The sequence below is a fragment of the Dendropsophus ebraccatus genome, chromosome 1, assembly GCF_027789765.1.
Source record: "Dendropsophus ebraccatus isolate aDenEbr1 chromosome 1, aDenEbr1.pat, whole genome shotgun sequence".
Lineage (NCBI taxonomy): Eukaryota > Metazoa > Chordata > Amphibia > Anura > Hylidae > Dendropsophus > Dendropsophus ebraccatus.
The window spans coordinates 164,933,624-164,946,464 of record NC_091454.1 but is presented as its reverse complement, the minus strand read 5'-3'; the positions used below and the strand labels follow the sequence as shown (position 1 = coordinate 164,946,464).

The 12,841-nt window shown below is 43.1% G+C and overlaps 1 protein-coding gene across 1 annotated transcript in view; it reads right to left on the bottom strand.

Moving 5' to 3' along the window:
• Positions 1-10,140: 10,140 nt before the first annotated feature.
• SH3GL3 (SH3 domain containing GRB2 like 3, endophilin A3) overlaps positions 10,141-12,841 on the bottom strand; it is a 45,711-nt gene continuing 43,010 nt past the window's right edge. The window contains exons 7-9 of the mRNA XM_069956617.1: positions 12,542-12,645; positions 11,637-11,761; positions 10,141-10,850 (exon numbers count right to left, since the gene is read on the bottom strand). Coding sequence (XP_069812718.1) covers positions 10,645-10,850; positions 11,637-11,761; positions 12,542-12,645 — 435 coding nt within the window. The 3' untranslated portion in view covers positions 10,141-10,644. The remainder of the gene's footprint in view (positions 10,851-11,636; positions 11,762-12,541; positions 12,646-12,841) is intronic.

The window sequence follows — 12,841 nt, the reverse complement described above, 5'->3', positions numbered from 1 at the left end:
CAGAGACAGACACAACTCTGCAGATCACCAGATGGTTGATAATGATGCCACAGAAAATGCAGCAAAAAAATTGTAGAACATTTTTAATTAAGACTATTTAAAAAGTGGCGTAAAGCAACTCTGTACCCACAATCTGACCCCCCCCCCCCCCCCAAACCACTTGTACCTTTTGGATAGTTGCTTTTAATTCAAGATCCATCCTGCCGTCTGTTTGGCAGGTGATGCAGTTATTGTCCTAAAAAACAACTTTTAAACTTGCAGCCACGTGCCCAAAGGCCAGGGCTTAGAATATCTCTGCCCTAACTTTGCACCACCCCTCCGTCCCTCCTCCCCACCCTCTTCATCATTAGGAATGCCACTGAAACATTTTCTCCATGCTGAACATTGCACAGGTGCATTAACGATCCAGCCCATGTGCCGGGCTGACACAGGTGAGGAATAGGAAGCAATCTGCCTGGAGCATTCCTAATGATGAAGAGGGTGGGGAGGAGGGACAGAGAGGTTGTGCCAGCATAATGCATACACAATCTAGGCCATGCCCTTTGGGCACGGGGCTGCAAGATTAAAAGTTGTCTTTTAGGACAATAACTGCATCACCTGCCGAACAGACCCCAGGACAGATCTTGGATTAAAAGCAGCTATCCGAAGGTGCAAGCGGTTTGGGGGGGGGGGGGGTCAGATTGCGGGTACAGAGTTGCTTTAATTTTTTATTTTGTTTACCAGTAAGATAAATACCCTTTAACTGTTGAGGAAATGATCACAATCATTTTATTGTGCCACATGTTTCCAAGTGTCGTCTCCTTTTATATCCAGCCATTTTGAAATTATACCAATCCTTTATCGCACAGGTGTACAGAGAAATATTAGACATTCTTCCCATTCCAGGGTTGGTGATAGTGAAGTATATATATTTGTTTTTTAACCAATATTTTTATTTGGTTTTCACAAAATAAAAAATTAACACAATGTCAAAAAAGACACAATAGTAAATAGCAACAATACAAAGGATATACAGTGGAGATATGACAAGAGACACATCCATCATACAGGGAGTACGCACACAGCTTTCAAAGACTAAGACAAACAGAGTAACAGGAAAAAGGTACTTTCAGAGAGCATCAGGGGACAAAGAAGTACTGTAATGAGACAACTGTTAACCCTTTGAGGACCAGGCCCAAAATGACCCAGTGGACCGCGCAAATTTTGATCTTAGTGCTTTCGTTTTTCCCTCCTCCCCTTCTAACAGCTCTAGCACTCTCAGTTTTCTATCAACAAGCCATGTAAGTGCTTGTTTTTTACAGGAATAGTTGTACTTTGTAATGGCGTCATTCATTTTACCATAACATGTATGATGGAATTCCAAATATATTATTTATGAAGATATAAATAGGTGAAATCGTAAGAAAGAATGCAATATGGTAACGTTTGGGGGGTTCCTGTGTCTACGTAATGCACTATATGGTAACAGCGACATGACACTATTATTCTATAGGTCAGTCCGAACACAACCATATGCAGGTTACACAGATTCTCTAATGTTATATATATATTTTTTTATGAAATCCTTTTTTTTTGGCAATTAAATATTAATAAAATGGGCCTATTGTGACGCTTATAACGATTTTATTTTTTCACCTATGGGGCTGTATGGGGTGTCATTTTTTCCGCCATGATCTCTAGTTTTTATTAATACCATATTTGTGAAGATCGGACGTTTTGATCACTTTTTATAGATTTTTTTTTAATATATAATGTAACATAAAATCGGTAATCTGCGCACTTTTTCCTCTCTTTTCGTGTACGCCGTTTACCGGTCGCAATGACGCTTGTTATATTTTAATAGATCGGACAATTACGCACGCTATGGTATATTATATGTTTATCTATTTATTCATTTTTATATGTTTTATTTATATAATGGGAAAGAGGGGTGATTTAGACTTTTATTGGGGGAGGGGTTTTGGGGTAGTGTGTTAGTGTTTTGAACTTTTTTTTTTTTACACTTTTGAAGTCCCTTTTGGGGGACTTGTACATACACTACTTTGATTTATACACTGATGAATGCTATGCCATAGGCATAGCATTGATCAGTGTTATCGGCGATCTGCTCATTGAGCCTGCCTGTGCAGGCTCAGTGTAGCAGATCGCCGATCGGACCGCATGGAGGCAGGTGAGAGACCTCCAGCAGTCCGTTTCAACGATCGGGACCCCCGCAGTCACACTGCGGGGGTCCCGATCGGTAAGTGACAGGGGACTCCCCCTGTCACTTACACTTAAACGCTGCGGTCGCGGCGTTTAAGGGGTTGATGACACGCGGCAGTGCGATCGCTGCAGCGTGTCATTACCGGTGAGGTCCCGGCTGCTCACTGCAGCCGGCCCCCACCTCCTATGAAGCGCGCGCCGCTCCGGAGCGCGCTTCATAGCGGGAATAACACCCATGACGTAAGGTTACGTCATGGGTCGTCTGGGGACAGACTTCCATGACGTAACCCTACGTCCAGGGTCGTCTAGGGGTTAAGGTAACTGTAAGGCACCTAACATCCCTTTCAAAGATTCAGTACAATAGCACTTGGTTAACTGAAATGGTCGGACAATATAATGTATTGCCGCCGCATCATAATGTGTCAGAATGAAAGGTCTCCATTTCTTAAAGAACTTCTTTGTTCCTGTGTCTGTGTCCCTGTATCCAATCTATCTACTCCAAGAAAAAAATTTAACTGCGCTATTACCATGTCAATATCTGGCACATCTGGTAACAACCAGTTTGTAAATAGGCACCGTAAAGCTACTAATAAGGTGAAGTGTACTAACTGGGGCATGGATCTAACCTCATCCACTAATTCAGGGGGCCGCAACTGGTGGAATAAGATCACTTTTGGAGCCAATGTTAGTTTGTTTGTATTGGGAATGGATATAAGATATGATCATATTCCAATAGGAAACTGTAGCTCGACAAGTCCAAATCCCATGCCATAAGTTAGTAAGGGGGGGTGGGGTCTGACACAGGGAAGTATATTTTAAGATAAATATTGCATTGTGGCTCACAGCAAAAAGTGTTAATGCTTTTATCCAGGAAAGGTATATCTGCCCAATGATGTAGACCGCACGCTATCCGGAGTAGGTTTACCATGGGTGAAATGACATATGTCTATGACAGAGCTGGTTTGACAACTGCTTGATATAGAATAATGTTAAGCATTAGTGAAGTTCATGCTCGATTCCATTATTTTTATTCTTTTATAATAGTTCAAAAAGAGCGTAGAAAGTGCTTGGTACTGTCTCCATACAATGCAGTAGGGGCTGGCGTGCAGTCTTTACATGTGTGATGTATGTAGCACTATAGGTGGTGCACAGCCAAAAAGACCATACGCGATCCAAAAGCAAGAGTCCAACCAAGAAGCGGCAACTCACCGTCTAAGTGGTAACTCACCGTCTAAGTGGTTCACAGGCAAGGCAATCACATAGCAAGTTTGTTCCAATGAGGCTACGGACATTTCACGCTTCCGCACTTCAACTGGTCTCAGGAAACGGCCATAGCCTCAGTGGGACACACTTTCTATGTGATTGCTTTGCCTGTGAACCGATGATCGGTGTTTGCCTGAAATAAAGTTGCATTTAGACTGTGAGTTGCCACTTCTTGGTTGGGCTCTTGCTTTTGCTTTATTCTTTAAAGTGACTCTGTACCCACAATCTGACCCCCCCAAAACCACTTGTACCTTCGGATAGCTGCTTTTAATCCAACATCTGTCCTGCGGTCCGTTCGGCAGGTGATGCAGTTATTGTTCTAAACAACTTTTAAACTGCCAGCCCCATGCCCTACAGGAGTGGCCTAGATTGTGTATGCATTAGGCTGGCACAGCCTCTCCGTCCCTCCTCCCCGCCCTCTTCATCATTAGGAATGCTCCAGGCAGATTGTCTCCTATTCCCCACCTGTTTAGCCCGGAACATGGGCTGGATCGTTAAGACACCTGTGCAATGCTCAGCATGGAGAAAATGTTTCAGTGGCATTCCTAATGATGAAGAGGGTGGGGAGGAGGGACGGAGGGGTGGTGCAAAGTTAGGGCACAGATACTCCCGTTGGGCACGGGGCTGCAAGTTTAAAAGTTGTTTTTCAAGACAATAACTGCATTACCTGCCGAATGGACCGCAGGACAGATCTTGAATTAAAAGCAGCTATCCAAAGGTGCAAGTGGTTTTTTTTGGGGGGGGGGTCAGATTGTGGGTACAGAGTCACTTTAATTTCTCTCATCTGGAAACCATGGTATAACATAGTTTACATTCTTTAAGATGGGTGTCAGAATTTTCAGCTGGTTAAAACTGGTATGTGACCTATGTGTGACCAATATCGTGCTTAGAGCTGCAGACACAAACAGCTGAAAGCAGGATAAACCAAATGGTCCCATAGCTGATGGCTGTTTGCAAAATTATAAAATTATTTTTCCTTCCAAGCTCATGTGTCAGTCAGTGCTAAGCTGCAGCATGCATACCACCTCCCTCCCTGCTTGGATTCCAGGACTAAGCAACGTACATCAATCATGCAGTGAGGGAGTCAGTATGCATGCCGCAGCTAGGCACCTTATGTATGACACTTGAGTTTGGAGAGAACTTGAATTTTTAACTTTGAAAACAAATTAGAGGCAGGCATTGTTTTGTTTTCATGCCCTATCAGCTATCTGCCAATGTCTCCACTCTGAGCATGATTTACAGTAGAGCTGACAAATTCCCTTCACAGGATTTGAATAAACATAGCATGCTTTCTTCCTGAAACAGCACCACTCTTGTCTTTAGTTTGTGTGTGATAGTGCAGCTCAGTTCACTGAAGTAAATACAGCAAAGTTGTAATACCAGACAAAACCTGAGGACAGGTGTGGTGCTGTTTTTGGAAGAAGTTTGCTGTGTTCTGGACGACTCCTTTAATCCCTGTCTCCCTTCAAGTGTTCTGCTGAACCAAACCTAAGATCATCATAATAGCATCGGAAAAAACATTACTGATTTCTTGCAAAAACAGCACCATGTCTTATTGTGTATTAGAAGTTTGCTGTAGTTTCACTTTAACTTTCACCCCATCCAGAGCTTGATTCACAGCTTACACTGATCCATATGGTTCTGTAATGATCGTCATGCTGCTGTTTCTCCTACTTTTTCTTAGGTTGTGGATAGAGCAGGGTTGTGGAACCTTCGGCCCTCCAGCTGTAGCAAAACTGCAATTCCTATCTTTTTGAACATTATCACTGCCACTGATGAAGGGGTTAATCTAGTAAAACCTTGAAACGCGTTTGGAAATTATTATATATGACTAATGCCATATAGGATTAGTCATTTCTGATGGAGACTGATTTTTACCTCTATTTTTGTTTTTATCTTACTGATATATTTTTTTTCTTCAATTTTCCCATGTTTTTTGGCATTATTGTGCATACCGGTATTGTTCCTTTTTGGGGGGGCCCCTAATGTGCTACATCATCCCTTGCACCTACGGCCACAAACCTACACATCATCATTTTTATCACCCCGCTCCAGCCAGACCGATTTGCAATGAGAACGAGGCTGTGATACTGCGCGCAAATCCAAGTCCAGAGACACGAGGTTGTGCTGCAGGACCCCTGACAGCACTGACAGGCCGCTCCATAATAAGGGAGAGAGCTTCGCTATCAGCCGCTCCAGGACGGGTGAGAAACGCCGCTACATTGTAACTGTGTTTATCACTTGTATCCAACTTACACTAAGCAACTAGTATTGAGATGCCAAAACGGCACTAGAGATACTTTCAGTGGATCTATCTAATTAAGTAGATTAGAAGGACTACAAGTCCAAAACTAACACTCAGAAACATTTATATCCCAAGGAGTTTAACCCACACTTTGCTCTATGAAATAGTGGCTCATTTGTGATTGCACTCAAGGGTATGAATATTGCAATCTCCAATTGTGTTGGAATTAGGGCTGTTATTTGGTATTTTCTAGTGTACATTTCTATATCTGCCCATTTCTAGGTTAGGGCAGTTTTAGTTTAACCTCGGCCAAACCAGTATTTTAATTGTGAGCTGCACCTCCATTTTCCTGTACTGCAATTCCTATCTTGCCTGGACAGCCAAAGCTTAGTTTTAGCTCTCTAGACATGATGGAAATTGTACACTTAAAAAAAAAATAAAGATAAAGGGGAGATTTAAACAACACATATGTTATGCAAATTGAACAGACCATAGGTAGAAATGATTTTATTAGCAAGACAATCCCTATATAGGAGTGGTTCTGCAGGTGGTGATCATTTCTCTGTTTTCATCCTTTTTGGCTGCTCTTTTGGTCACTTTTGCATTTTGGTAACATGAGACAGTGTCTACAAACCACAGACGTTTCTCAGGTATAAATGCAAGCAGGGGCGTAGCTAATGTCTCTTGGGCCCTGGTGCAAGAGGTCAATTTGGGCCCCCCTTTTCTCGATGCTATTGGTAGATATATATCTCAAGACTGATATTACCAATTATACCAGTTTATAGGAAATATTATCACCATACATATTACCGCCATACTGTTACTAACCAAATCCTGTATACTAAGACCAATATTGCCAATATTACCAGTACACAAGGGGAAATATTACCGCCACACCACAGCCATCACCACCATATTGTTACTGACCAAATCCAGTATACTAAATCCAATTAAACACAGTACCAGATAACAAGTAACAAATAATTCTACCACATACAGTACTGACTAATACCACCACATACTAACATCCCACTGCTACTGACTAGTACCACCATATACTGACTAATAACACCACATACTGACTAACACCACCGCTGCTATTGATTAACACCACCACATACTGACTAACACCACCGCTGCTACTGAATAAAATTCTCTGTACATAGACCAATATCACTTCATACAGTCATATAGAGGTGGATGCACTGTACACAGGCTCTATACACCATATACATTACAGTGCAGTTAAATCAAGTGACTCACAGGGGACGTCTTCTCTGATCGGACTTCTTCCCTTTTCATCTTCTCCATCTGTCCTGGGCCATTATGAGAACTTCTCCGAGCCACGAATCCACAGAATCTGCCAGACAGACATATTAGGCTCCTCACACTGACACCATCCTCATCTCTATACACACTGCACATCTGTACTGTCCCCTTTTCACCCTCATTTATTAGGTAGCCCTGACACTATGTAACCCCCTTATAGTACATGCCCCCCTCTGTGCATGCCCTATTGCATACACCCCCGTGTAGTCCCCCATATAGATGGCCCCCCTGTGTTGTCCCTCTTATAAATGCCCCCCATTTTATCCCCCTTACAGATGCCCCCCATGTTGTCCCCTCCTCCTGCCCCTCCATCACCATACTACTACCCCTTTCATCCTCCTTCCCCTCCATCATCATACTACAACCACCTCCATCATAATACTACTACCCCTTCATCCTCCTGCCCTTTCATCATCATACCACTACACCCTTCATCATCCTCTTGTTCCTTCATCATACCACTACACCCCCATCATCCTCTTGTTCCTTCATCATCATACCACTACACCCCTAATCATTTTTTTCCTTCATCATCATACCACTACACCCCCCATCATCATCTTGTTCCTTCATCATCATACCACTACTCCCCTCATCATGCCCTTTAAAACAAAAAAATCTATACTCACTTGTATGGTTTCTCTAGTCTTCAAGTAACACGCTCTGTCCGGGCTTCCCGGGACCTGGTTTTTGCCGGCGCGGTGCTCTCAGCCCCGGAAGTACTTTCCTGGCGCACATAGAGCTCCCTGGTGTGTGTGCTGCCAGGGACGGTACCGGACAGAGCCAAGGAGCCGCAAGTCAGCCGGGGGCCCGTCCAGGCCTGCCTCTTGTGATCGCAAGCAAAACATTGCTTGCGGTCACAAGAGGGAGTGGGAGGGGTGCAGTGGCAAGGGGGGGCCTCGGGGGCCCCCCCTTGGTAGCGGCCCGGTCGCAGCGGCGACCGCGGTAGCTACGCCACTAAATGCAAGCTGTGGCAAGAAGGTTAGCTGTGTCTGTTAGCACGTCGTCTAGAGCAAGGAGCAGATACCAGTAGATGTGGAGGGGCCGTAGGAGAGCAACAACCCAGCAGCAAAACCGCTACCTCCTCCTTTGCACAAAGGATGAACAAAAAGAGCAGTGCCAAAGCCCTGCAAAATGACCCTCAGCAGGCCACTAATATCCATATGTCAGAAACAGACTCCACAAGGGTGGCATGAGGGCCTGAAGTCAAGTTGTACTGGGCTTAGTGCCCAACACTATGCCAGGGGATTGGTATTGGCCAGAGAACACTAAGATTGGCAGATTCGATAAGGGCACCCTGTGCTCTTCATGGATGAGAGCAGGTTCACACTGAGCACATGAGTCTGGAGACGTCTGCAACATCCTCCAGCATGACAGGTTTAGCAGTGGGTTAGTAATGGTGTGAGGCAGCATTTCTTTGGAGAGCTGCACAGCCCTCCATGTACTAGCCAGAGCTAATCTGACTGGCCTGAGGAACCAGGATGAAATTCTGAGACCATATGCAGATGCAATGGGTCTTGGGTTCCTTCAGATGCATGACAATGCTAGGTCTTGTGGCTGAAGTTCTTGTATGATGAAAGCAATGGACTGGCCTGTCTGCTCCCCAGAGCTGAATCCAATCAAGCACATCTAGGACATTGTGTCTTGTTCCATCCACCGCATTGCTCAACAGACTGTCCAGGATTTGACAGGTGCTTTAGTCCAGGTCTAGGAGGAGATCCCTTAGGAGGACATCTTCTGCCTCATTAGGAGCATGCCAAGTTGTAGGGAGGTCATACAGACACATGGAGGCCACACATAGGCTTGTTTGAACAGCAGAAAAAGCTAGGTTTGATCGAACTCGAACCTAGCCGGGCCTTCTGCATTCGATTCCTGATTCCTTCCTGATCCGTGCGGAAGGAGGAGACATCACAGGGACCGCCTGGAGGGTCCGGCAAGGTTCGAGTTCGAACCTAGCTTTTTCCACTGTTAGATCAAGCCTAGCCACACACACTACTGAGCCTCATTTCCTTGTCATTTCTTGAGGCACTTTCACTGAAGTTGGATCAGCCCATAAATTGATTTCCCACTTTGATTTTTAAGTATCATTCCAAATCCAGACCTCTATTAGATATTCATTTTGATTTACATTGATCATATGTTTTATTGTTCTCAACACATTCTACTATGTAATGAATAAAGATCTGCAACTGGAATATTTGAATTTATTAAGCTCTGAGATGTGGTCTTTTTGGGGGACATACCCCAATTGCCCCACTGGATTCAGTAAGAAGCGCACGCCTCTTAGTGAATCCGGCCTGACCTGTGCCTGCAGTAATCTTCACCTGCTCCTGAACAAGTGTAGATTAGAGATGATCGAACATAGGAAAACCATAGGTTTGATCCAACTCGAACTTCCTTGAACCTGCCGCATTTGATTGCTGATGCCTTGCCAGTCCGTGGGGAAGGAAGAGAGTGCCTGGGGACCGATTGGAATTCCATGTTTCAGCTTATTACCTAGGCTGAACTCCAGAATTCCAGGCGGCCCCCAGGTTATGTCCTCCTTCTGCACGGACCAGGAAGGCATCCGCAATCAAATACGGCAGGTTCGAGGATGTTCGAGTTCGATCATCTCTAGTGTAGATCTCTGCCGTGATAAATCATGGTAAATTGGGCATGGGAGGAGGCCTTGCCACCCCCCGGCCCATCACGCGAGCACGGGATACAGCTTCTCCCTGTTGAACGCCAGGGATGCAACAATAGCAAGTTAGCAAGTGTCCCCCTAAGTGGACCCTTTATTTTTTGAAGCAGTGTAGTTTTACAATAGCTGGAGGGCCGAAGGTACCCCATCCCTGTTATAGACACAGAAGCATCCTTTTATGTGTGATGGAAACTGCAGAACAGAAAAGAAAAATGCTATACAAGCTATATAATAAAGTAGCAATACTGCTATACACAGCTTATCATACAAGGTCACATACCTGCAACAGATGCATCATACATTTAGAAAATGGGGGAATTATAAAGGAATTAATACATTGAGCATGTAAACAAATAGAAGCCAGTCTTCTTCTATTTTGTAGTTTCCGATTGTACAAGCAAACTAAAAGTAGAATGCAGTTTTGTAATATATTTATTATATTTGGTCATATAGACATCAGTTTATATTAAGACAACATAACACAAATTTGACACATATAATGCCGATTTGTGCAACACGTATGAGAATATTCACAGTTAAGAACTGGTGTTTTCTAATGGTCATAAGGAAAATAAGTCTGACTCCTTCAGACTTGCTCATGTGTTTTAAAATACTTTCAAAAGGATTTAATAAAACAAAAAATCTTAAAAATAGGCAACATACATGCAACACGTGCCACATATGAAACATAAAGAAACAATCTCCATACAATGACAAAATAGAATCTTTTTTTGCACATCCTTGTAACAGTGTCAATGTCTTCATAAAAATAAAAATCGATACAAAATAAATACATATAAAAGAGATGACACAATAAATTTTAAGTCACTCAAGTAGCAAGGCGTTCACAGAATGCCACATTCAGAAGGTTTTCAGAGTCTATTTGCAAGATGGTGGAATTGTCTCTAACATGTTGGTGTGATGTTCACTGGGGGAGGGGAACAACAACTTCAACATAGTTGATTGGAAAGAACCCTGATTCCCCGTTGACCATGCCCTCAAACCAGTTCTCATCTATTTGGTTGGTCAATGTAATAATGTCTCCTTCTTTGAAGCCAAGTTCACCTTCATTCTCAGGGTCAAAATCATATATTGCTCTGCAACAAGGCTGATCCAACTGCATGGTGGAACCTGGGGAAGACAAACAAGTTTCATTAAAGCCTTAAAAACTGTCATAGCTATGTGCAACTGAAGAGTATGGTACACAGGGATGAAACTCAGTGCACCACTTTTTGGGTTAAAGTGGTGGAAGCAATAGAGCATACTGTTAACGTGAAATATTATGGGAAAGCTCCCAGCAGAAGTCCTTTAAAATGTAGCCTTTACTCAATCACCATACATGCCCAACACCTTGATTGTTTTATTTTGTGCCTAACAATTGTCTTTTAAGTCCCCTGATGACACAGGTATCACTACTGGTAGAAACATGTTGGGAGTGGTGTGGTTGCCATTCTCAGGGAAGTTACTTTGCTTGGAGGGCCAATAAAAAGAGGAAAGTAATAGGGCTATATACCACTTTACTATCTCCTTAAAGTATTCAGGAAGGACCCACCTGCTAATCAGAAAGACTAATAGCCTAAACTATGAAACAATCACATTATTATGTACAGTGAACACCATTAAAACAGATATGTACCCTGCTACACTACAACATTTGTTCATGAATGATTTGTAGAGCACAACAAAGAGTTCCCTCAGTTCCCCCAATCCAATTGACATTGCCCATGGGGGGACCTTCACATTATCAACCAGGTGGTTTAAATGGTATGGTACTCCAGAAAGAAGGCAGTGATAAGTTCACCTTCCCTATTGCTGTATACACAGTGCTCAATGAGTGCGGTGTACAGAGCCAGCAGAAGCTATAAGCCAAAAGAATAAAACTGGGTATTTGATGAGAACATAGGAGGTCATCAGTACCTGACAACCTAATGGATGAACTGCTGGAGATTCCATTATGTTGTAGCCTTTCATCTGAGTCTAGTACGGACATTATGGATCTTGATTGGTGTTCACGTTTAGGGCGACTGGATGCAGAATTCATTCTAAAAACAGAAGACATCATTTTTTCAGATTAAATTCTTAAAACAATCATCTGATTCTATAATTCCTACTGAGGGATATGGAAAAGCAGTGCTGTTTTATACAAACTTCCCACCTCCTGTTGTGTGGGGATGGAGAGTAATGCTCATATGTACAGTATAAGGAGACCTCATACACACTGTGAATATTGGATACATAAACGCCCATTAGGATGACACTCAGTAAACAGGACTATACAGACCCTCACACTGTGTGTGCCATGAGGGCCAAAGATTTGCTATCTCCATCCAGTCTCTGTTCTTCTGTGTACTAATGTTATGCCAGATTCACACACACAGTTTATGTTGCGCTATACATCGGATACCATAAAGGAATACACATATTAGACTTTCCTCTGTTTCCTCTACTTTTCCTCTATTGTTTCATTGACAGTCTCAGCTAAAAAAAAAAAAAAGCACCTGTGTGAATCTGGTCCTATTCATCTATTGAAACGCTCTACCTGTAAGAGCCTGTCTTGGGAGTGGGGACTGTTTATGTGCATGCTGTCATACATACATATATCTTATAGTGAGGTATGTTGGAAACAATCATGTGGACACCCAAAGAGATGATCGATTGATCATTTCTATCTATCTATCTATCATTTAACCTTATAACCTAAGAGCAAATAAGCATATGTGATCATCACTTATAGTCTGACACTGGGGCCTTATTTTTATCACACCACAGAAAGCAAGAAAACAGCTTGTACACTCTACCCACGATATGATATATCAGCTCACCTGTTGTGTAACCTGCTGTGGAGGTCTTCCAGGATCTGTGCACATTGTCTATGGTAGTCCAATGCCGCCTCTGTGAATACAGCCAGCTGGCTCACTTGTTCTATCTGTAATAAGAGTGGGGGCAGTGATCAGTAACAAGAACATAACATGTCTATCATCAGTCATATGTACTGTATACTGAACAGACAATGCCCTCTGACAGTGTCTGCAGACTGGAGCATTGAGCTAACCTGGCTGATATCTACCTCAACTGCACTTTAAAGGGGTACTCCAGCAGGAAAAAAAATCTCCAAATCAGCT